At 37.8% G+C, this 26,055-nt stretch overlaps 1 protein-coding gene across 9 annotated transcripts in view; it reads right to left on the bottom strand.

Moving 5' to 3' along the window:
* Positions 1-26,055, bottom strand: part of TTLL5 (tubulin tyrosine ligase like 5) — a 315,626-nt gene that overhangs the window by 170,048 nt on the left and 119,523 nt on the right. For 6 of the 9 annotated variants that reach the window (XM_082618534.1, XM_082618538.1, XM_082618535.1 and 3 more), the window contains 4 exons: positions 24,479-24,606; positions 21,888-21,971; positions 20,915-21,316; positions 13,745-13,932 (listed from right to left, as the gene is read on the bottom strand). In XM_082618534.1, the coding sequence (XP_082474660.1) occupies positions 13,745-13,932; positions 20,915-21,316; positions 21,888-21,971; positions 24,479-24,606 (802 nt within the window). The remainder of the gene's footprint in view (positions 1-13,744; positions 13,933-20,914; positions 21,317-21,887; positions 21,972-24,478; positions 24,607-26,055) is intronic. The other 3 variants (XM_082618539.1, XM_082618536.1, XM_082618540.1) reach the window with 1 other exon arrangement.

Here is a 26,055-nt window from a genome sequence, read left to right as displayed (position 1 = left end):
TACGAACCTGCAGCCTGCAAAAAGGAGACCCCAAACACAGTAACATAAGCAAAATGAGAAGACAGAAAAACACACAGCAGGAGAAGGAGCAAGATAAAAACCCACCAGACCTAACAAATGAAGAGGTAATAGGCACTCTACCTGAAAAAGAATTCAGAATAATGATGGTAAAGATGATCCAAGATTCTATTTCCCAGATACAAAATCTTGGAAATAGAATAGACAAAATGCAAGAAACAGTTAACAAGGACCTAGAAGAATTAAAGATGAATCAAGCATCGATTAAAAACACAATACATGAAATAAAAAATACTCTAGATGGGATCAATAGCAGAATAACTGAGGCGGAAGAACGGATAAGTGAGGTGGAAGATAAAATAGTGGAAATAACTGCTGCAGAGCAAAATAAAGAAAAAAGAATGAAAAGAACAGAGGACAGTCTCAGAGACCTCTGGGACAACATTAAACGCACCAACATTCGAATTATAGGGGTTCCAGAAGAAGAAGAGAAAAAGAAAGGGACTGAGAAAATATTTGAAGAGATTATAGTTGAAAACTTCCCTAATATGGGAAAGGAAATAGTTAATCAAGTCCAGGAGGCACAGAGAGTCCCATACAGAATAAATCCAAGGAGAAATACGCCAAGACACATATCAATCAAACTGTCAAAAATTAAACACAAAGAAATCATATTAAAAGCAGCAAGGCAAAAACAACAAATAACACACAAGGGAATCCCCATCAGGATAACAGCTGATCTCTCAGCAGAAACTCTACAAGCCAGAAGGGAGTGGCAGGACATACTTAAAGTGATGAAGGAGAAAAACCTGCAACCAAGATTACTCTACCCAGCAAGGATCTCATTCAGATTTGATGGAGAAATGAAAACGTTTACAGACAAGCAAAAGCTGAGAGAGTTCAGCACCACCAAACCAGCTTTACAACAAATGCTAAAGGAACTTCTCTAGGCAAGAAACACAACAGAAGTAAAAGACCTACAATAATGAACCCAAAACAATTAAGAAAATGGGAATAGGAACATACATATCGATAATTACCTTAAATGTAAATGGACTAAATGCTCCCACCAAAAGACACAGAGTGGCTGAATGGATACAAAAACAAGACCCATCTATATGCTGTCTACAAGAGACCCACTTCAGACCTAGAGACACATACAGACTGAAAGTAAGGGGATGGAAAAAGATATTCCATGCAAATGGAAACCAAAAGAAAGCTGGAGTAGCAATTCTCATATCAGACAAAATAGACTTTAAAATAAAGACTACTAGAAGAGACAAAGAAGGACACTACATAATGATCAAGGGATCGATCCAAGAAGAAGATATAACAATTGTAAATATTTATGCACCCAACATAGGAGCACCTCAATACATAAGGCAAATACTAACAGCCATAAAAGGAGAAATTGACAGTAACACACTCATAGTAGGGGACTTTAACACCCCACTTTCACCAATGGACAGATCATCCAAAATGAAAATAAATAAGGAAACACAAGCTTTAAATGATACATTAAACAAGATGGACTTAATTGATATTTATAGGACATTCCATCCAAAAACAACAGAATACACATTTTTCTCAAGTGCTCATGGAACATTCTCCAGGATAGATCATATCTTGGGTCACAAATCAAGCCTTGGTAAATTTAAGAAAATTGAAATTGTATCAAGTATCTTTTCCGACCACAATGCTATGAGACTAGATATCAATTACAGGAAAAGAGCTGTAAAAAATACAAACACATGGAGGCTAAACAATACACTACTTAATAACGAAGTGATCACTGAAGAAATCAAAGAGGAAATTAAAAAATACCTAGAAACAAATGACAATGGAGACACGACGACCCAAAACCTATGGGATGCAGCAAAAGCAGTTCTAAGAGGGAAGTTTATAGCAATACAATCCCACCTTAAGAAACAGGAAACATCTCGAATAAACAACCTAACCTTGCACCTAAAGCAATTAGAGAAAGAAGAACAAAAACATCCCAAAGTTAGCAGAAGGAAAGAAATCATAAAAATCAGATCAGAAATAAATGAAAAAGAAATGAAGGAAACGATAGCAAAGATCAATAAAACTAAAAGCTGGTTCATTGAGAAGATAAACAAAATTGATAAACCATTAGCCAGACTCATCAAGAAAAAAAGGGAGAAGACTCAAATCAATAGAATTAGAAATAAAAAAGGAGAAGTAACAACTGACACTACAGAAATACAAAAGATCATGAGAGATTACTATAAGCAACTCTATGCCAATAAAATGGACAACCTGGAAGAAATGGACAAATTCTTAGAAATGCACAACCTGCCAAGACTGACTCAGGAAGAAATAGAAAATATGAACAGACCAATCACAAGCACTGAAATTGAAACTGTGATAAAAAATCTTCCAACAAACAAAAGCCCAGGACCAGATGGCTTCACAGGCGAATTCTATCAAGCATTTAGAGAAGAGCTAACACCTATCCTTCTGAAACTCTTCCAAAATATAGCAGAGGGAGGAACACTCCCAAACTCATTCTACGAGGCCACCATCACCTTGATACCAAAACCAGGCAAGGATGTCACAAAGAAAGAAAACTACAGGCCAATATCACTGATGAACATAGATGCAAAAATCCTCAACAAAATACTAGCAAACAGAATCCAACAGCACATTAAAAGGATCATACACCATGATCAAGTGGGGTTTATTCCAGGAATGCAAGGATTCTTCAATATACGCAAATCAATCAACGTGATACACCATATTAACAAATTGAAGGAGAAAAACCATATGATCATCTCAATAGATGCAGAGAAAGCTTTCGACAAAATTCAACACCCATTTATGATAAAAACCCTGCAGAAAGTAGGCATAGAGGGAACTTTCCTCAACATAATAAAGGCCATATATGACAAACCCACAGCCAGCATCGTCCTCAATGGTGAAAAACTGAAACCATTTCCACTAAGATCAGGAACAAGACAAGGTTGCCCACTCTCACCACTCTTATTCAACCTAGTTTTGGAAGTTTTAGCCACAGCAATCAGAGAAGAAAAGGAAATAAAAGGAATCCAAATTGGAAAAGAAGAAGTAAACCTGTCACTGTTTGCAGATGACATGATACTATACATAGAGAATCCTAAAGATGCTACCAGAAAACTACTAGAGTTAATCAATGAATTTGGTAAAGTTGCAGGATACAAAATTAATGCACAGAAATCTCTGGCATTCCTATATACTGATGATGAAAAATCTGAAAGTGAAATCAAGGAAACACTCCCATTTACCATTGCAACAAAAAGAATAAAATATCTAGGAATAAACCTACCTAAGGAGACAAAAGACCTGTATGCAGAAAATTATAAGACACTGATGAAAGAAATTAAAGATGATACAAATAGATGGAGAGATGTACCATGTTCTTGGATTGGAAGAATCAACATTGTGAAAATGACTCTACTACCCAAAGCAATCTACAGGTTCAATGCAATCCCTATCAAACTACCACTGGCATTTTTCACAGAACTAGAACAAAAAATTTCACAATTTGTATGGAAACACAAAAGACCCCGAATAGCCAAAGCAATCTTGAGAACGAAAAATGGAGCTGGAGGAATCAGGCTCCCTGACTTCAGACTATACTACAAAGCTACAGTAATCAAGACAGTATGGTACTGGCACAAAAACAGAAAGATAGATCAATGGAACAGGATAGAAAGCCCAGAGTTAAACCCACGGACATATGGTCACCTTATCTTTGATAAAGGAGGCAGGAATGTACAGTGGAGAAAGGACAGTCTCTTCAATAAGTGGTGCTGGGAAAACTGGATAGGGACATGTAAAAGTATGAGATTAGATCATTCCCTAACACCATACACAAAAATAAGCTCAAAATGGATTAAAGACCTAAATGTAAGGCCAGACACTATCAAACTCTTAGAGGAAAACATAGGCAGAACACTCTATGACATAAATCACAGCAAGATCCTTTTTGACCCACCTCCTAGAGAAATGGAAATAAAGACAAAAATAAACACATGGGACCTAATGAAACTTAAAAGCTTTTGCATAGCAAAGGAAACCATAAACAAGACCAAAAGACAACCCTCAGAATGGGAGAAAATATTTGCAAATGAAGCAACTGACAAAGGATTAATCTCCAAAATTTATAAGCAGCTCATGCAGCTCAATAACAAAAAAACAAACAACCCAATCCAAAAATGGGCAGAAGACCTAAATAGACATTTCTCCACAGAAGATATACAGACTGCCAACAAACACATGAAAGGATGCTCAACCTCTTTACTCATTAGAGAAATGCAAATCAAAACTACAATGAGATATCATCTCACACCAGTCAGAATGGCCATCATCAAAAAATCTAGAAACAATAAATGCTGGAGAGGGTGTGGAAAAAAGGGAACACTCTTGCACTGCTGGTGGGAATGTGAATTGGTACAGCCGCTATGGAGAACGGTATGGAGGTTCCTTAAAAAACTACAAATAGAACTACCATATGACCCAGCAATCCCACTACTAGGCATATACCCTGAGAAAACCATAATTCAAAAAGAGACATGTACCAAAATGTTCATAGCAGCCCTATTTACAATAGCCCGGAGATGGAAACAACCTAAGTGTCCATCATCGGATGAATGGATAAAGAGGATGTGGCACATATATACAATGGAATATTACTCAGCCATAAAAAGAAATGAAATTGAGCTATTTGTAATGAGGTGGATAGACCTAGAGTCTGTCATACAGAGTGAAGTAAGTCAGAAAGAGAAAGACAAATACTGTATGCTAACACATATATATGGAATTTAAGAAAAAAAAATGTCATGAAGAACATAGGGGTAAGACAGGAATAAAGACACAGACCTACTAGAGAATGGACTTGAGGATATGGGGAGGGGGAAGGGTAAGCTGTGACAAAGTGAAAGAGCGGCATGGACATATATACACTACCAAACGTGAGGTAGATAGCTAGTGGGAAGCAGCCGCATAGCACAGGGAGATCAGCTCGGTACTTTGTGACCGCCTGGAGGGGTGGGATAGGGAGGGTGGGAGGGAGACGCAAAAGGGAGGGGATATGGAAACATATGTATATGTATAACTGATTAAATTTGTTATAAAGCAAAAAAATAAAATAAAATAAAATTAAAAAAAAAAAAAAAAAAACACCAGTGGACCAAGACCTGTTTCACTCAAGAAAAAAGAAAACGAAAACCCAAAGTGCCAGATCTGTACTTATTACACGATTTTCATCACTGGATAAATATTAGAGAATATATTCAATCAAGAAAATGAAAAGAATCATCCTTAAACAGCTACTTTTTAACCATGCTTCCAAGGGCACTTCCTGAGCAGATATTAAATCAACAGTCCCAACAACCAACATGTTTTAAAGCAGCTTCAACTCCTTTATAAATTCCTGGATACTGATAAAATGAACCTCAAGAAATTTACACTCCAGTCACCGGGAGATAAGAGCTATAACGTTAATCACGTTTTTAAAGGGGTCAGGAAAAGCAAGGAATGTCTGTAGTTCTGCTACGTTAGCAGTAAGTTCTCTCGTCGTACCTTCCCGCTCTCTTGAACGTTGTCATTTACATAATATACATACACATATAGGCACTTCGTGTTCCAAAATCTACAAAGAGTGCCAGATCAAGAATTGCCAAAGATATTCTTGGAAAACCTTACAAGATGGCCACAGCCTTTTCGAGCGCTTCCAATTTATACATTGTTTCTGAGTCGATAGGGGCTGCCACCACCACGATAAATAGATCCATTCCCACTGCAACCCTGGGGATTAAGAAGGCTGCACAGTGTTGAAGTTGACTTCACTACAAAATAATCTGCTGGCTTGGCTACGACTCTACAGCAGTGTTAAGCTCCATCACTGTAGTCTGATGAGAGGTGAGAGTCCTGTTTCAAACAGGAAGAGACAGAAAAACACTGATGGAAAGAATGTGAAGTCAAAGAGACTTGGGTTTGAGTCCTGGTGCGGTTACTTGCCATTTATGTGACCTTAGCAGAGTCACTTATCCTTTCAGCTATTTTCTTCACCTGTAAAAAAATTAAGTATCTACTTTATAAGGTTAAAGAGATAATGCATATAAAAGTATTTAGCACAGCGCCCAGTACAAAGCAGACATTCAACTAATGTCAGCTGCTTTATTATGAAGGGCAGGTGCAGTATTGTCAGCAAAAAAAATGGAAGAGGAATCGTTTTTAAAAAGAATATAAAAACCAACATAACACAGAAGAGAAATTCTTTTCAGTTCAGCAAGCATGTGATAAGTGCCTATCAAGTGCAAGGCTGTTGTGCTGGGTGATGGGTTAGAAAGAACAGCCGTCACATAGTTTATAACTCAACAGGAAAGAAGAGACATAAAATAACAATAACAGATTTATTATAGAGAGTGACTAATGAAGGGCCAAAGGGACATAGACAATGGAAAGATGACTTCTGGCTAGGGCGGCAGGGGGTTCTTCTTTCACTTATTTATTTTAAAAAATGTGTGTTGAATACACACTATATACCATGCTGGAAAAAATCGGTGAAAAAATGGACATGGTCACCTCCCCATCTTTAATCAAGTACCTTACAGTCCCGTAGAATCAGCACATTTACTGAGTACTACCCGTGAGTCAGGTTCTGAGGCAGCAAAGGACACTGCCTCCAAAGAGCTCACCGTCCATTAAAGGAAACAGCTATCTGGACAGACACAGACAACCGTATGGCAGGTAAAATGGCACGTGTACAAGTGAAGTGGCACCTTTGTTGAGCCTGGACAAATGCAAACAGTTAGATATGGTGACTGGGGAACATTTCCCATGAGAAGATAGCTCAAACTAAGCATGGAGACTAAGAGAGATTCTGGGTGAGCTGCACAAAAACATATGTGATGGGAAGGAGAGAGGCTGGGGAAACAGCCTGGAGCCAGATTCCACACAAAGGCTTTGAATAATATACAATAGCTGGGGCTTCACCTTGAAGATAACAGGAAGCCCCTTCGAGATTCCTGAGCAGAGGAGTATCATTATCAGACTTGTGATTTAGAAAGATTCCTTTAGAGCAAAGACTAGGGTGAACAGAGGAGAATGGACAGGAGACCACTTAGGAGGTAACTGTAGCTGTCAAGAGATAGTTAAGTCCGTAAGCAGGACAGTAGATGTGAAAGTGAAACAGAGAAGATATATATCAGAGACATTATAGAGTCAGAATCAGTAAGAACTGGCAACTGCCTGGACGTAGAGAGAATGAGGAAGCAAAGAGAGATGATGAGAAATCAATGGCTCCATACCTAACTCCCTAGAACTGCAGTGTCACTAATATAGAGGGGAAAAGGGAAGAAGAACAAATAGGTTTTAGATATGTTGAATATTTTTTGAATATTTTCAAAGCATGTTTAAAATATGTTGAATATTTTGGATCCTTGTAATACAGTCAGATGGAAATGTCTAGCAGGCAGTTGGAAATTTGGACATGACACTCAGCAAACAGGTTCAAACTAAAGATGCATATTTGGGAGAAATCTGCAGAACAGCACTAGATGAAGCTATGGGAAGAGAAAATTTACCCAAGGGGAGACTACAGAGAGGAAAGAAGTTCGGTTGAGCTCTGGAATTCAGAGGCATGTTGGAAGATACCTATGAAGAGCAGTGAGAAGCAGATGCCCAGGCATCAACCCCCTTCTTTAATCAGAGAGACTCTGCTGTTGTCAGTTTCTACATTTCAGGTCTTTATACCAGTGGCTTTTTAAAAATGTTGAAACTGGTATCTAGTTTTTCAGGGGGGAAGTAGAGGATGAGCTCTCAGAGGACTTACTGAAGGCTGGAGAAGCTAAGGGAAGTTTTCAGGTAGGAGGCAGTCAATAATAGTGTCATGTGCTAAAAGAGAGAGTAAGGATTAAAAACAGGTGACTGAAGTTGGCAATTCCAAGGTCATCAGTGACTTTGAGAGAGAGTTGGTCGATACAGTAAGAGAAAAGAAAGGTTATTTTAGAATAAGAGACCATCAGTAGGCCAAGGACCTAAGGAAAACTGGGGGTTTAAAGCCTCAAAAGACATAGAAGAGCTAGGGAATTAGATAGGATCGACTGGAGCTAGAACCCAGAGCAGGGAGGCACAGAGATGCAGGAGAATTCATCTTGATGCTAAAGTTACCCCACTTGACAGAGAAGAAAATCAAGGCACAGGGAAGTTAACTAACTTGTCCGAGGTCTCGATGACTCAAGAGCTTCTGCTTTTTCTATTTACCTTTTTCTGTTTCTAGACATGGGAAAAAGTAATGTATATAATACAAAGAAGTACAATTTTTCTACCCAGAAAAATACAGAACCAAAGAAGCTAGACTTGGGGAAAAAACTACAAAATCAGAACACAAATGTACAGTAGTTCAAATGTGTCCAGATACACTGAGGAGGCAGGAAGAGAGTTTCCAGTGCCAAATGCCCAAGCTTGTGATAAACTGGGGGCCATTGGCTCCAATCCTAGAGAACTGTAACCATTTCAAAAAATTTAGCTTCCTCTGTCAGTTTCAACTTCAAATGGATATTTCTGAAACTGAGATTGACTCAGGTCCACTGTGGACCCTGACGGAATGAGCATGATCACAATGGTAACCCCTGAAGCAGAAGAAATGATACAAGAATTCCTTTGTATAGGAATGAGTGAGAGTGAATGAGTAAGCAGTGTAAGCAAACATTCTCTACCTCAACATATGCCCTCCTCTAGGACTAGGCAGAAAAGTATCAGGGTAAGGAGCAAAAGTGGAAAGAAATTGAACGGTTTTCTTTCCTACTCGCCCTCTAAATGAAAAATGTGAGAAGCAAAAAGCATCTCCTCCCTCCTATGTATCTGTCAGCACATTTCCAGGAGGCCTGGCCACATCCCGGGCACCGGCTGGCTGGGGAACAGAGCCTGACACAGCACATGCGCAAGCATCGGAGCCCTCGCCTGGGTGGTCTGCTGTTATTCCTTTGATTAAACTCCCAGGCTGGAAGAGCTGGCGCTGCTCCTAATGATAGCTGGGTCCTGCAATCTCACACTGGCCCGCACAGACAGGCCAGCGCTCCCTCTCCTCTCCCTCTCCTCACCGCAGAGCTGGGTTACTTCGCCACATTCTCCTGTTCGCTGACAGCAGTGACCACAAAGGGCTACTTCTGTGCGTGCAGAGGGCTACAGTTGTAAAGCACACCTCTCCCGGCACTGGATGAGGCAGAGATAGTGAAACCTCACACTCAAGCTCTACGCCAGCCCACCTCAGCTACCATAGCACTCTCCCCCACAAGAGAAAGACGCTTCTAGAAAACCCTGCTTTCAGGGATGTATGATTTCCAAAGGATTCCAGTCCCCAGAGATAACCAGCTTCTCACGTGCCAAGGGAAAGAACTAAATTTGACCTGCTCTCTGCTCAGATTTGTTAGGTATTTGTTGAATAATCATATGTTAAGAACATGTGTCTCTGTATTTCCAGCATATGCAAACACTTCCAAAGTGGCCATGGTGGCCACTTCGTGTGGCAGGGAGATTTCAATATTCTCATATGTTCTAGTCTATAAATAAAGTTAAATCATAGCAGAAAGAGTAAAAGTAATTGCAAGATAAATGAGGTTCTGTTTTTAGCCATACAAATTCATAAGAATCTAGCCTCTAATGGAAATTCAGGGTAACTCAAGCTTTATTATCAAATTTTGGGGTTGTCAGAGTACTTTGCTTCTTTTCTTTTGGCTAATTCACTGTTCCTCAGCATCTTCAACAGTGAGCAGGGAGGAAAGGGCATGGCATTGCTTCATCCTGCAACCCATCCTCCTCCCAGCTACCTAAGTGATGCAGCTAAAAGGCAAGACCCATTTGTCTCTGTGGCTCCTGGTCATCTATGAGATAAAGAGCGAGTTCCTTCACAGGGCATTCAGAGCTCTCCTTGAATCAGCCCTTGTCTCCTCCTCCAGCTTCCACTCCAGCTGCTCCCTATCCTCCAACACCACTAACCACCAGCTTTCTGTTTCCCCACATACACACATGCTAGCTTATTTTGGAGCCTGCCCTACCCTTCTTCTGCCGCCCACCAGCCTCCCCTTAAGATTCAGTGTAGGTGTAATCTCTTTCAAGAAAGCTGCTTTGGCCTTTCCACTCCCACCCACAGGCTGGGTTAGATACCCTTTGGTGGTTTTGTTATTCCCTAGAAACATCTCTGCAGATGCCATGCTAGTACTATCATGTGTTTATGTGGCTGTCACCCTTACCAGATTGTTAGTTATTTCACGCTGAGGTCTATGTCCTTTTTTTTTTAAATTTATTTATTTATTTATTTATTTATGGCTGTGTTGGGTCTTTGCTTCTGTGCGAGGGCTTTCTCTAGTTGTGGCAAGGGGGGCCACTCTTCATCGCGGTGCGTGGGCCTCTCACTGTCATGGCCTCTCTGGTTGCAGAGCACAGGCTTCAGACGCGCAGGCTCAGTAATTGTGGCTCACGGGTCCAGTTGCTCCGCGGCATGTGGGATCTTCCCAGACCAGGGCTCGAACCCGTGTCCCCTGCATTGGCAGGCAGTCTCTCAACCACTGCGCCACCAGTGAAGCCCCAGAGGTCTATGTCTTATATCATCCCTGTGGCTTAGTACCAAGGCCTGGAACACTCTCAAGAGTGTAATAAAATGTTTTTGAATGAGCGAATTAAAAGAATACATTTGAATAAAAAGTTCTACAGAGAATGCCACTAAAAGCTTTCATGAGCAAGTAGTTGAAATCATAGACAAAATAAAGTGATTTTTCAGAAATTCCCTCAAATTTCATTTTTTTTGGCCACGCTGTGCGGCATGCAGGATCTTAGTTCCCCGCGACCAGGGATCAAACCCACGCCTCCTGTGGTGGAAATGCTGAGTCCTAACTGCTGGATCACCAGGGAAGTCCCAAATTTCGGGTTTTTTACACTCATCTTCCAAAATAGTACACATAATTTAAAACCAGCATACCTTATTTAGTGGAAGGTCTCTTAACACCTTGCCCAGAAAAGCAATGTAAAGATATATCAGGGTTTATGGCATATAATGAAAGCAATACTCAGAGGAAAATCCATAGCTTTAAGTATAATAAAAAACAAGACATGAGTGAAAATAAATGAAGTCCCCAACTCAAGAAATTGGGAGGAAATAACAAAATAAAGCTAGGGAAAACAGAAGGAAGGAAGTTAGCAAAGATAAAACAAGAAGATAACCAATTAACTAACAATAAAACAACAGAATGAATAAATATATCCTATCAAAAAAAGGGAAGGGGGAAAGAAAATCTTCATTAACCCTATTGGATATATGAAAAAAAAGAAAACGCAAAATAGGAATTGAAAATAAGGAAATAATCACAGGTAAGAGGAAATAAAAAACATTTCAAGTGACTACTGGACACAGAGTTATTTCTGGTGGAGCTGAGTTGAAGGTTTCACACTCCCAAGTCCAGAGGGGAGAGCAGAGCCTTCAGCACGTTCTGTCTGGATGCCTGCCTCTCATCAGGACTACAGACACCTTATCACTTGCCTCAGTGAGTAAGGAACCAAGGCACTTTCTTTCAAACACAGCTAGGAGTAAAAGGAAATGGCCAGTAAACAGATGTCCCAGGGCCCTTATTAAGCCATTATAACATGTTATTATTTACCAGAAAAAGAACAATAGAAGAATTTCCCAAATTCCAAATTCAGGAACTACTTTCTCCAAGGGGAAATAACACAAATAACACATACTTGAGTTTTTCAATAACAACATTCATTTTGGTGACACAAGATTTTATCCAAAAACTGATTTCAAATCAAATTAGAAACCATTTACTATTAAAGGCCTTTTACGGTTGAAATAGTAATCTTTTCCAAGTATCAATATCTGGCATTCAGACTTTACAGAAAGGTTTTTGCATACTATCCTCATGACCCTGTTATATTTTCCTCATCAAGAAATAGAGACCCTGAGGTTAACGGAAGCTGAGTGAATTGCCCAAGATCACACAGCTAGTAAGTGGTAGAAGAAAGGAGGTCTTTACATGGCTAATCCAGCCCTTTTCCCACTACTGCACCCCGCTTATTACATACTACAGTCCCTCCCTCAGTATTGAACCAAGGATTAACCACCCTATTTATTACCAAGGCTCTAAAAGTTAAGACTGACATTTAATGGCGAGTTCAGATCCCTATGAAGAGAAGTCTGATGGAATTTTAATTCACTGGCACTGAAATTCTTCTTAGATGAGATAGACTGAAGGGGAATGACTTTCCAATAAGGATACAATCACCTTGGATTCCCAAAGGATCAGGATCCTTTCATTTTGGCAAGCTTTGCTGTCTACCAAATGATAGGAGGTGAAAATACATAAACACTAACATTGGCTATGTTTTTTACTATAATTGCAAAGAAAATTTCTTAATGTCTTGGTGCTTCTAGCTGCTTGTTAAAAATTGGAACATATACTCTAGTCAGTGACCCACTGAAAAAAGTGTAGCAGATCACTGGTCCTCTCCCTTCCTCATAGCCACTTCACATTTCACAATTCCTTCCCATTCTACCATGGTCATGATATTCTATTTCCTTTTCCCATCATTCTGTCACTAAAATCTAACTGTTAACTCCCTTCAAGTCTCAACACTGCCGTATAAGATTCTTCACTTCCTAATTCACATTAGGCTTCCTTATCTACTCCTTTCAAACTATCAGGGATTTGAAAAAGAAAATTAATTACAACCTCACACTCTGGGATGAGGCTGAAGCGAAGCTAAGGCTTACTTTGAATTGTGGTCCAGAATTTTACACAGAAAAGTAGGGCACCACCAGGGAGCAGTATGTTGCCTACTTTTAACATGCACTTGAAGTAATCTACAGCTTCACTTTTTCCTAGACTCGATTATCACTAGAGAGTTGCCACCAGTTAAGGGACATGACACCACGAAGATATAGCAAAATATAACTGTGGAGTTAAATCAGAATAATTCCTTTGGAGGACTTTGATGCCGTTTGCATTAAGGAAAGGGAAAAAATCATGGTTTCTACTTCCAGTTAAATACCATGGGGATAATCATCAAGAAGGGCAAAAAGAATCCCAAAGTTCTTAAAAGTTTCATCTAACTTCACTGTGTTGTAAGCTTGTCAGTAATATATACAACAAAGTCAAAATCCTGGTATCCATCAAGCTTGCCGGATGATCTTGACTACATCATTCATTTCAGCCCCAGTTTCCCCCATCTGTAAAATGGTGAGAATGATATGTGTTGGATGAGGGTGTATTGAAATAATTCATTAATCAGTGCCCAGAAAAGATCCTGACATCATGATGAGATGAAAGGCAGTAAAGTTAAAAAAAAAAAAAAAAGTAAAAGGTAATGTTATGGCATTCTGGTAAAAAGATTTATAAGACTAGAACTCACTGGAAAATTTTACCAGAGAAATAAGTTATTTTTAAAGATCCTTTAAAAGTGCATTTACAGCTGAACATTAAAGTCTATTTATCCATGAAGTAAGTACATCATAGCTAGCAGCACACTTAAGTTTGCAATACCTGTGACAGAAACCCTTTCTTTAAAGCTGAAGGAATGCTTTTATTCTTTAGCTTGAAACCAACTAATATTCATTCAACAAGCATCAGCATATGGGCATTAGTAAAGACAGGGAAGGACAGAGTACCCTGTAGTTAACCCAATCCACCGATCCAAAGAACTCTTTGACACCCCAAACTATCCATACCTGCTGGGTGAGGAGACTGACGTGGGTGGATGAAGAATACTGCCTTGCTGCCGGCTTCTCAGCTAGCCGCTGAAGTTCAGCCGTAACCGTACTTGGGTTGTACCGTCTGCTGTATGAGGAACCATCTTCTCCCTCCTTCTGTGTTTTGGCTACTCCTGAATGCTGCTTGTTTGGATGGCATGAACCTGCTAAAAAAGAAAAGTTTTCATCCACTTAGGAAAAAATCCCTGAAAAACTTAGGATGATGACAGCAAAATCTCAGCCAACAGATACTTTACTGACTCCTAGGGATCTCTGACAACATAAGGAGCAGTAAACTATCCTCAGATGCTCACAAAAGTAAAAATAAACCCTTACCATACTCTAGAAACTCTTCCAACCACCAAATTGTTACATGCATTTGTTACTGTGTTTTTGCATACTATGAATCCTTCCCCAAAAAAGAATTTTCATCATATGTAGTGGGGAATAATTGATCCTAGAATTAATGAATAAAAAATGTGTAGCCTTGAAACTCATTATAGTTCTTGTTTTCCTTGTTATGTGACTGTACTTGTCAGTAGTTTACGGCACACACTGTCAAATCATCCACAATCCTTCTTACAGAGCTCAAAAAGGAAAGAAGGACAAAAGCAAAACTGAGTATACTTGGAAAAACAGCAATAATCCTATATTATAAAATTTCAATTGATTTTCCTTTCAGATTTCAATTTTCTTCTTTCAACTATAATATCACAGAATTCTATTATTTCTGAGCACTGAAATTCTGGGACAGTGAAATTACTTAATATAAAATCAAGGTTAATATTTTTTTCTATGATAAAAGTCACACAACCCATTGAAAAAATATTAAAAACCCAGAAAAGTGGCAACACTTTAATGTGTTTCCTTTCTGTCTTATTAATGCTTATATAACCATGATCATTCTGTATATACAATTTGGTGACACTACTTTTAAAAAAATCTATATTTTTTAATGTTTATTATGTTATTTGACACATACCAAATACTATTTACAATTGATGTGGAAGTTATAAAACATATTATAATGAACTGACTACCCAATTCAAGAGTCACATTAACATTATCAACCCATGTGTTCCTCCTCATCCTTAATCTTCCCTTATCATTCACCCCCTTCTTTTTTTTAAAATATAGTTTTATTCTTTGTTTCTATGTGTGTTTGTGTATGCATACTTAAACAAAATACAGTTAATTTTGTTTGTTTTTGAGCTCTATAAAAATGGTATCTATTGTAGTAATTTCCTGGGACTTGCTTTTGTTACTCAATACCATACTTCCGAGATTTATCCTTTCTAAGTATAGCTGAAATTGATTAACTTTATCTGCTGCTTGGTATTCCATTTTGGAAATACATTACAACTTATTTTTCTATTCCCTCATTAATGGCTATTTTGGCTATTTCAAGCTTATCGCTATTATAAACAGTGCAGTTGTGAACACTCTTGCATACATGTCCTGGTGCACATGCGGAAGAACTTCTCTTGTGTATACGGCTAGGAGCTGAGTCACAGAGTATGTGAATTTTCAAATTTATGTGATAAAAACAATTTTCAAATGTATGTGAATTTTCAAATTTATGTGATAAAAACAATTTTCAAATGTATGTGAATTTTCAAATTTATGTGATAAAAACAATTTTCAAATGTATATGAATTTTCAAATGTATGTGAATTTTCAAATGTATGTGATAACAATTTTCAAATTTATGTGAATTTTCACATTTATGTGAATTTTCAAATGTATGTGATAACAACAATTTTCAAATTTATGTGAATTTTCACATTTATGTGAATTTTCAAATGTATGTGATAACAACAATTTTCCAATTTCTGTGAATTTTCAAACATATGTGATAACAATTTTCAAATTTATGTGAATTTTCAAATGTATGTGATAACAATTTTCAAATGTATGTGAATTTTCAAATGTATGTGATACATTACCATAAAATATAAGCGCTCCTGCTGACCCACATCCTCTCCAACACTTAGTACTGTCAAGTATCTTAATTCTTCCCTCTTTTAAGAGGGTGTAAAATCTCACTGCATTCTTCATTTATATTCATCTGATTAATAATGATGTTGAGCACATGTTACCTCTTTTCTGATACCACTATTGGGTTGTCTTTTTCTTACTGAAGGAATCTTGCTTATGTTTTTACTTTTGTTTCCTACAATAAGGTGTTAAAGATGGTCTCCCTTATTCTATTCTAGAAGTTTAAAGTTTTGCACCTGAAAGTGATTATATGGATAGTATGAGGCAGAGATCTAATTTCACTTTTCTTCTTGTATGGATAACCAATTATCCCAGCACCATTTATTGAGAAATGCATCCTTTTCCACTATCTGCAAAGCCATATATCAAACTTTCATCTATCTGTATGATTGTTTCCAACTTTCTGTTCTGCTCCACTGGTCACTTTGTACCTTTTCAGATACTATATTTTCTAATGATCATATCTTTATATTCTTAATAAGATACTCCTCCACCCTTTTTTCTTCTTCAGTGAGTTCTCACTATCCTTGGTCTTTTGCTTATCCATTATCATTTTAGAATTGGCTTGTCAAGTACAACAACAAAACTTGAGATTTTGGTTGGAACCTGTATTGAATCCAGAGATCAATTTGATGAGAAGTGAAACATTTATGAAATTAAGTCCTCCTATCCATGCACATTCTATTTATTCATTTATTTAGGTTTTCTCTGTCTCTAAACAAAGTCTTATAAAATTTCCTTATAAAAGTCTTTCCTAAATTTATCGCTAGATAGCTTATCATTTTTATGCATGTTGTTCTCTTGGTGATGTGGTTGTACAACAATGTGAATGCACTTAATGCCACAAGTGTATCTGTAGCTTATTTTCAGTTTTCTATGTAGATAATGTATTATCTGCAAATAAATAAATTTTATTTCCTCCCTTTTGATCCTGATGCTTTTAATTTCTTTTTCTTGTTTTATTATACTGGCTCTTGACCTACAGTAAAACACTGAATAGAAGAAATGTCAGTTGGCATCCTCTTCTTGCTCTTAACCTTAGAGGGAATGCTTTCAACATTTCCCCATTTAGACTGATATCTCTTGTGAGATTTTGGCAGACACCCATTTTCAATACAGAGGGTTTCCTTCTCTTCCTAGTGTGCTGAGAGTTATTATCATGAACGAGTACAGAATTTTACCAAATTCTTTTTCTGCATCTACTAAGAGGATAAATACAGTTTTTCTCCTTTAATCTGCTGATGTGACAAACGACATTTATAGATTTTCTACTGTTAAACCCCTTCTGTATTCCTTGGATAAACTTGTTCATGGGATCTAATCTCATATGTTGCTAGATGTGGCTGGCTCATATTTTGATTAGAATTTTTGCATTGGTGTTCATAAATGAAGCTGATCTATAATTTCCCTCTCTAATACTGTCCTTAATTGGTTTTGTTATCAAGATTAAACTAGCCACACAGAGTTATTACTGTTGTCTCTTTTTCCATGCTCTAGAGGAGTTTAAGACTGGAATTATCTTTCCCTTGAAAGATTGCCAAAACTTATCTATAAAACCATCTGGGCCTCAAGTTTTCTTTGTGAGATTTTTTTTTTTGCGGTACACGGGCTTCTCACTGTTGTGGCCTCTCCCGTTGCGGAGCACAGGCTCCGGACGTGCGGGCTCAGCGGCCATGGCTCACGGGCCCAGCCGCTCCGCGGCATGTGGGATCTTCCCGGACCAGGGCACGAACCTGTGTCCCCTGCATCGGCAGGTGGACTCTCAACCACTGCGCCACCAGGGAAGCCCTCTTTGTGAGATTTTTAAACTACTGTATAACTTATTTTAATAGTTACAGGACCATTCAGGATTTCTTCATCTTCTTTTTTTTTTTTTTAATAAATTTTTTTTTCCTTAAAAAAATTTTATTTATTTATTTATTTGGCTGAGCCAGGTCTTAGTTGGGGCACGCGGGATCTTCATTGCCATGTGCGGGATCTTTTTAGTTGCGTCATGCGGGATCTTAGTTGTGGCATGCATGCGGGATCTAGTTCCCTGACCAGGGATCGAACCCAGACCCCCTGCATTGGGAACGCAGAGTCTTAATCAGTGGACCACCAGGGAAGTCCCTCTTCATCTTTTTGAACCAATTTTACTTACTTTGCATAGGTTTTCAATTTTATTGGAATAAAGTGGTTAACAGTATTCTAATATTTTTGTCACCTATGCTACATTTGTATTTTCTGTCTGCTTTTCATTCCTTATATTATTTATCTATATCTTCTCTCTTTTCCTGATCGGTCTCACCAGAGGTTTGTCCACCTTCTTAGGCTTTTCAAAGAACTTTTTGGCTCTGATATTTTCTCTACTGTACTTTATTTTTGAATTCTGTAATTTTTACTCTTGTCTTTGATTTTTATCTTTACTCTTATCTCTCTTTCTCCTTTAGATTTATAATATTGCTGTTTTTATAACATCTGAAATCAGATATTTAGCACATTAATTTTTAGCCTTTCTTCTTTTCAAATATAAGTATTTAAGGCAGTAAATTTCCCTCCAAATACTGTTTTTCATTGCTCTCCACACATCTGAACATGAAGTTTTTTCACTGTCTTTCAATTCTAATAGCTTTACATTTATTTCCATTATGATCTCTTCTCTGAGCTCTTTTAAATTTTGAAATACATAAGGATTTGTTATGTATCGTTGCTGTCGACATTCAATTTAATTGCAGTGTGGACAGAGAATGTTGCTGTATGATACCAACTCTTTGAAATCTGTTGTCTTATGATGTAGGACATGACTGTTTATTATAAATGTATCATGTGTGCATGAGAAGGTGTTTTCTCTAATTATTGGGTACAGAGTATTGTGAATGAGCAATAGATAAAGTTAGCATCTTGTTCAAATTCTCTTTATCTTTGCTGATTTACAAAATCTGTGTATCTACTAGTATTGGACAGAAATATGTGGAAATCTCCCACTAAGACAGTGGATTTGTAGATCCCTCATCAGTTATATCAATTTTTGTTTTATTTATTTGGAGGTTATTTTGTTAGCTGCACTTAGAACTGTTTTATCTTTCTGCTGAACTAAACTTTCTGTTTTATGTAATTACTCTCTGTATCTGTTAAGAAAATTTTCTCTCTTAAAGTCTAATATAAGCTAATATATACTAAATTAAGTTAGCATATATTAGCACCACCTTTACTCTGGTTGGTATTTACATGGTATTTCTTTCTTCATCCTTTTACTTTCAACCATCCTACGTCCTTATCTTTACATGTGTCTTTTGTTGGTAAACAACATACAGTTAGATTTTTTAAAAATTCAATCTGACACTCTTCTAACAAGTTCAGCCTATTTATATTTATTTGATTCTTGATATATTAGGACTTGGTTTACCATCTTTTAAGTTTCCATTTCTTGTATTTTCTAAGCTTTGTGTGCTTCTATGTTTGTGGGTGTTTCCCCCGACCCAATCCATTTTTCTTCTTCCCACATGTTTAAATTTCCATATTTTAATTTTTTCAGTGGTGACCTTTGAAACTTGATACTGTATATTTATCTTGAAAAAGTCTAAATTCAAAATAACATCTTAACCTCATCCCCAAACTATTCAAACACCACAGAAAAATTTGACTCCAATCACTTATAGGATATTATTGTTGTCAAGTATATTGTTGTCAACTATATGTTGTTATCTATATATTGTTGTCTACTACTGTTTAAGCCATTCAGAATATGTTCTTTGACAACAGTGGAAATAAGCTAAAAAGCAATCACAAAAAATAGAGAATGCCAACTATGTGAAGATTAAACAATATGCTTATAAACAATCCATGGGTCAAGAAAGAAATCACAACGGAAATTAGGAAATATTTTTGAATTGACTAGCTTCTTCCGTTCCTTATCATCCTCTGTGAAAGGTATGAAAAAAAGGAAGGTTTAAAAAAGAAGTTTTGATGACAACAACAAGGTACAGGAGACACTGAGCTTACTGAATTTCTCTCACATGGGAGAAAAAATTTAAACCAGAACATAATTATTATTGATTTTAGAAGATTAAATCATAAGAATAATCACTCAGAATTAGCACTAATACACATATACGTACATATTCATATGATGACTTATTAAAGTAGACCCTTTCATATCTCTGATTCAAGCTCCATATTACAATATCCATTTCATTTGAAATCAGACAATGATTAAGACATATAGATTGGCTATTTATAAAACATAGCTTAACTGTAACTCACCTTAATGTGGATATTACTCAGGTGTTTAAAAATCTGACCAATGTTAAGATACTTGCTAATCTACAAATTCAACACAATCCCTATCAAAATCCCATCTGCCTATTTTTGCAAAAATTGACAAGCTGATCCTGAAGTTCATACAAAAATGCAAGGGATCCAGAATAGCCTAAACAATATGAAAAAGAAGAACAAAGATGGAAGAATCACCCTTGGTGATTTCAAAACTTACTACAATGCTATAGTAATGAAGACAACATGGTACTCGCATAAGGGCAGATATACAGATCAGCGGAATAGAATTGAGACTCCAGAAGTAAACCCTTACATTTAAGATTAAATGATTTTTGACAAGAGTGCCAAGACAATTCAACAGGAAAATAACAGTCTTTCAACAAAAGGTGCTGGGACAACTGAATAACTACATGCAAAAAAAGAGATGTTAAGACCTTTATGCCACACCATATACAAAAATTATATCAAAATGGATAAAAGACCTAAAGTATAAAATTCTTAGAAAAAACATACTCAACAGAATGAGAGAAAATACTTCTAAATCATGTATCTGGCAAGGGACTTGTACCCAGAATATATAAAGAACACTTACAACTCAACAGTAAAAAGACAAATATCACAATTATCTCTTGACTATGCTGTAAGCTCCCAGTAAATAGAAGCCTTGTCTTACTCATTTCTTTATCCCCAGCACCTAAAAGAAGTTGTTTCATTTTCTTGTCAGTGAATGAGTGCCACTGGACCAAATGCAAGACTCTTCCTTAGTCACATCAGAACTATGCACCCTGTGTCCCTTTACCTTTCAAAAGAAAAGGCAAAGGGAAGAGATGGCATTCTTTTTTAACTGGGGCTGGGGAAAAGATGACGTTGTGGAGTGCCTTTCATTCTCTCACTCACCTGCCTTTGCTGAAGAGGGACGAGACAGTTTCTGGCTATAGATTTGCGCAGCACTTTGGAAAGAGGAAAAGGGGCCAATGGTGTAACTGCCTGATCGACAGCGCGGCAGACCAGCGGGGCTCAGTACGTTCTGTGTCCCAGGATGGATGGAGGGAGAAGCACTGTCAGGGACCGTGCTCAGTAAAATTGCTGGCTGGTGAGCCATGCTGGAGATAGCTGGAGGAATCTGAGATAAAGAAGAATGGTGGCCTGGCCCTGGTGAGAGGTCAGAGGTGGTAATAACAGATGACAAATGGGTATTGGGAATTTTCTGCAGAAGAGTAGCAGCAGGACCAGAGAAAGAAGTAGAGGAAGGACTGGTATAGACTAATTCAGCCTCTTTTTCTGCTGAAGTGGTAAATCCTATTAAAACAAAAACAAACAAACAAAAACAGATCATTTTAGGAAAAATTAATGTAAATTCTGTATGTAAACATGAGGCAAACATTTTTAAACATCAAAATAATCTTAGCATGAAACAGACATAATGAAAAATACAAACTTTAATGAGATTCATCATGAACTTAATGAATACTGCCCACTGAGACACTGTGGCAATGGAAACAGTTTATTTTTAGTCCCTTCTGAAAGCTGGTGCTGGGACTACCTCCACCAACCAGAGCAGGTGCTTTATAAACGTTAGGGCATCAGGACAAAGTTTCTGGTAATGACAGCTAACTCCTCTCCCTCTGATTTTCACCCTTCTAGAAAAAAAGTGCTCAGAATTTTAAACATTAAGAAAGTGAGAAATTCCTTGGAAGGATAATAGGCTATCAGTAGACAAAAGGAAATTCTAAGGGAAAAGGTAAAACAAAGAAAAGGAGCTTTTTGGAGTGATGTCACACGCCCGAAAATCATTTAATATCTGATGACTTTTTTTCATTTAGAGATTTATCAGAGAGCAGCAAATCTATGTAGGTTTGAAGTCACTCACGAGATAATTTATCAGAGTGAATTTCTGTTGCTTGTTGCTGCTTGGAGTGCTTTATTTTCACTTCTTCCATCGTTTCAGGGTGATCTGGAATACGAAATAAATAATGAGCTTAGGCTCTGTTAGTAATCAAATGCTAGAGCATTGCTCTACACATCATTTTGTTTCCAAAATATAACACAACTAGTAATAAATGCTAGGAACCATTGCATTTCTCACCACACTTTTCCAAGGATGGCCACGCCCACAGCCCTGTTGAGTGGGACACCAACCAAATGATTCCCAACTAGCCCCAACCCCAGCTCCAGCTGACTGAATCAGGAAAAGATACCAAAACCCAGGGCAGCCATCCATGGACTGCCAACAAGCTACGACATGCCTGGGAAAGAAAATGAGTAAGGGCAGTAAGATGTCTCTGTCAAGAATTCAGACTTGGGGAGCTAAGAGACAGAACTGGTCGGTGGTACACAGTGGAGCGAAGAAGTCACAATATGTATGGACCAGGCAACTGCCAAGAGATAGAAAGAACAGCCCCAATATCTGTTGGCATGATACCTGGATACTACAACAGCTCTGTATCTTAATCTCCTTGGTTTTACTTGAATAAGCTGAATGAGTTTGCTTATTAGATAGATTGATGAGTATATTCAATAACAGAATCACTCTAATAAAATAAATTTCCACCGTAATAAATTAGGGTTTTTTTCTACTACAGAATTTTGAGACAGAACAGCCAGAGCTAATCATATACTTAGAGAAATATTCCAAAAATCTTTCTCAAGGGCCAGGTTCATACGAAAACTTAAGACAGGCCATTTTACAGATCATCTTTCAGAATGAAAGAATAAAGACATATGAATTCTCTTCCGTCCGTCACCACCAGCACTGGTAATACTGTCACACATTTGTTTGCTCATGTTTGTAACGAGTCCAGATACTATCAAATGTCATACTGTTGTTCCCTTGACTGAGGCCTTCCTACTGCCCCTCTAGTTATTCTTGATTGGTATTGCTAGGTATAGACATTATTATGTAAAGGTAGTCCTTAACACATGAACCCCAGAATTTCCGAGGACGCATCTGTACAAACAGGTGCTGCTAATACATGCTGTTAGGGCTTCTCCATTACTACCAGGGGAGAAGTTACTACCCGAATGCCAAGCTAGGACTTCACCTGCCTAGCCCACTTTTCCCTACCCCAACCTCATTACAAAAACTCCTCAGCCTCCTTTTCCCAACACTGTTAGAGGGTCTTTTCAGAGATCCTACTAGCCTTCTTCCTGTATTTACTCACCCAACTTCATCCAGCAGACAATAAATATTATAAAGTCAAGAACTGTGACAGTCCTGGTCCCTGTATCTCTAGCAACTATCACAATGTCTGACACATGATAGGTGTTCATTAAAAATATGTAGAAGGAATGAAGGAATGGATAAACTAGCTTTAGAACTCAGATAAGTTAGGAAAGCTCAAAGAAGAGGGCTGGACTCAGAAGTATTTCTACTAATACAATACTTTAAGTATACAGTGAGCTAAATAGGCTTTTGTAGACTAACCTCTGAAGCTAATCAGTTATTAAAACAGTAACACCGTTTCCTTGGGAAAACTCACTCTACATTTTAAATGATCAATTTCTCCAGCTCTTTCCACATTAGACTATGATAGCCTTAAGAGGAGCAAAGAAATCTACATCTTTGAATCTAGAGGTTAGCATACTACAAAATTAGTATATTGATTACCTATGTCTTATGCTTCCATCTAGATTTTAAATGAACCTTACACTTGAAGCGCAAGCTTTGTTTATAACTGAGTATTGCTGCTATTTTTTGATCATATGACATGAACTAGATAGTTTGGTCCACATCAGTTCCAAATTCCCAATCATGGAGTTCCCCAGCAGTGAGAAAGTTTTGAAATGTGTGGGAACATTGGGTTATCACAATGACTGAAGGAAGATGGTGGCATTTAGGGCTTGGGACTATGGATATTAGACATCCCACCAGGTATGGAATATTTCCCACATAACAAAGAATTCTCCTACTCCAAATGCAAATGGTGATGAGCTGGAGGAACCAAAAAATTTAACAGGAGTGAGAAATAGTCATTAGGAGACGCAGAAGAACAGAGACTAAGAGCACAAGCTTTGAGTCAGGTAGACTAAAGTTCAGATTCCTGTTCCACTGTCTGGTGCAGGGCACCCTTGGGCAAGTTACTCTGTCTCTTTCAGCTCTGTTCCCTCATCTGTAGAGAAGTTTTATAATAGCACCTACTCCATATGGTTTTTGGAAGTAAAAAAATAAGATCATGTCCAGTAGACAGTAATATGAGCGCTCACTAAATGTTAGGTATTATTAGCTTGTCTTGAAAACAGCTCTCTGATGTCAACTATCATGAAAAAAAAATTAGACCATGTCCCTCTTGCCCTTTTAGGACAAAAATATAAGGCCTCCTCATCCCCTACCCACACACTGCAAAATTTTAACACCTTGGAGTCTATTAGTGCTTAGGCAACATATTATTTTTGGTTCCCCTTTGCACATCTCATTTTTTCACTTGTTCTTCTTATTTTTCATTAATTAACCAATATACTTACCAGCCTTTGCCCTGCTATCAGAAAAACTGTTGCTGTTTTTAGAACTTTTTGAGTGAGTCCCCAGGAAGACACTTGCAGACTTGTTTTTTTGGGTATAAAAAGTCAACACCTCCTCCAGTTCAGCCTCACTGAAATGGGGAGAGAAAGTATGGTCAGAACAGGAAGGTGTTCTGGAAAATCTTTCTACTAGATTTTATTATGAAAATGGAGTAAGCTGAAGAAGGGGAAAATGAAAAGCACAAGCTGGAAACTCCCTATTAATAGATGGTAAAAAAAAGAAATATAAATGAAGCAGTCTGAAAAATTTAAAGCATGACAAGGTTTTATTCATTCCACAGTGAATATTCTAGATCTGCACTGTCCAGTATGGTAGCCACTAGTCATATGTGACTATTTAGATTTAAATGAATTAAAATGAAAGATTCATTTCCTTGGTTACACTAGCCACACTTCAAGTACTCAGTAGCTACAACACAGAAAGTTCTATTGGACAGCCATGTTCTAAATCAGGGGTCAACCAACTACAGACAGTGGGCCAACCCTGACCAGCAGGCTGTTTTTGTATGGCTCCCAGCTAAGAACGGTTTTCATATTTTTAAAGAAGAGTATGCTATAAAGACCACATGTAGCTCACAAAGTCTGAAACATTTATTATCTGGTTCTTGGCAGTTTGTCCACCCCACTTCTAGATAATTGGAGTATATTCACTAAAGAAGCCACTTTGTCATAAATACGGAAACTCACCAGCGTAACCAAGGAAGATTTCCCTAACCATCTATACAGTGGAAACTGAACCAGATGGTCTCTAGGTCACTTCAAATATTGAAATTATATGCACTTTTTACGAACATCCACAAAATGGAAAGTGTAAGGAAACAGATGAGGGCCCATAGAATTCTTCCAGTAAACATATTATGTATGGATTTTATAAAATCTGTAGCAGCTCCTCATTGGCCTTTTGCATTTTTTTCCTGGAGCCTGGCTATGTTCCAGATAAGTGGCCTTCAAATAAGCAAAATATTCCTGCAATATTACAAAGAACCTATAACCTATCTTCAGAATACACTGTAATGACAACCTTGGAAACTGCTCCTATGACTCTCAGAGTAAACCCCAAGGTCTCCAAAGTAGCAAAGAATGGCCTGGCTAATTTGTATCAAGATAGAGAGCTGAATGCTAAGATTTTTCAACCCCTAAAAGCTAACCTTAAGCATGAAGGACTTGTTTTATTTTATATACATTAGGCGTAACCCTTACAGGGCTGAGAAACTGCCAATTCCTCAACCCACTCAACGTAGGCAAAATGTGGTCATCTCTACTGCATCAATAGGTCAGGGATAAATTCAGATCCAGTAAACACTAGAAACCTCTAACTTCAGCTTTCCGGAGTGCTCCCTCAGCCTTTAGAGTGGTGTGTACTTTGAAGCTGTCTAGAAATACATCCCAGATGCCCAGCAGCAGTGTTTTGATAACTAAAACCATGACAACAGCCAATAATTGGCTGAGATATGGAGAGATCAAGCCTATGAAACCCTTCTTCTCCTTCTAAGAGTGATTTTACTCACATCCATATGTTA

This window comes from Mesoplodon mirus (assembly GCF_964341445.2).
Source record: "Mesoplodon mirus genome assembly, chromosome: 4".
In the NCBI taxonomy this organism is placed as follows: domain Eukaryota; kingdom Metazoa; phylum Chordata; class Mammalia; order Artiodactyla; family Ziphiidae; genus Mesoplodon; species Mesoplodon mirus.
This window is presented reverse-complemented; position numbering and strand designations above follow the sequence as displayed.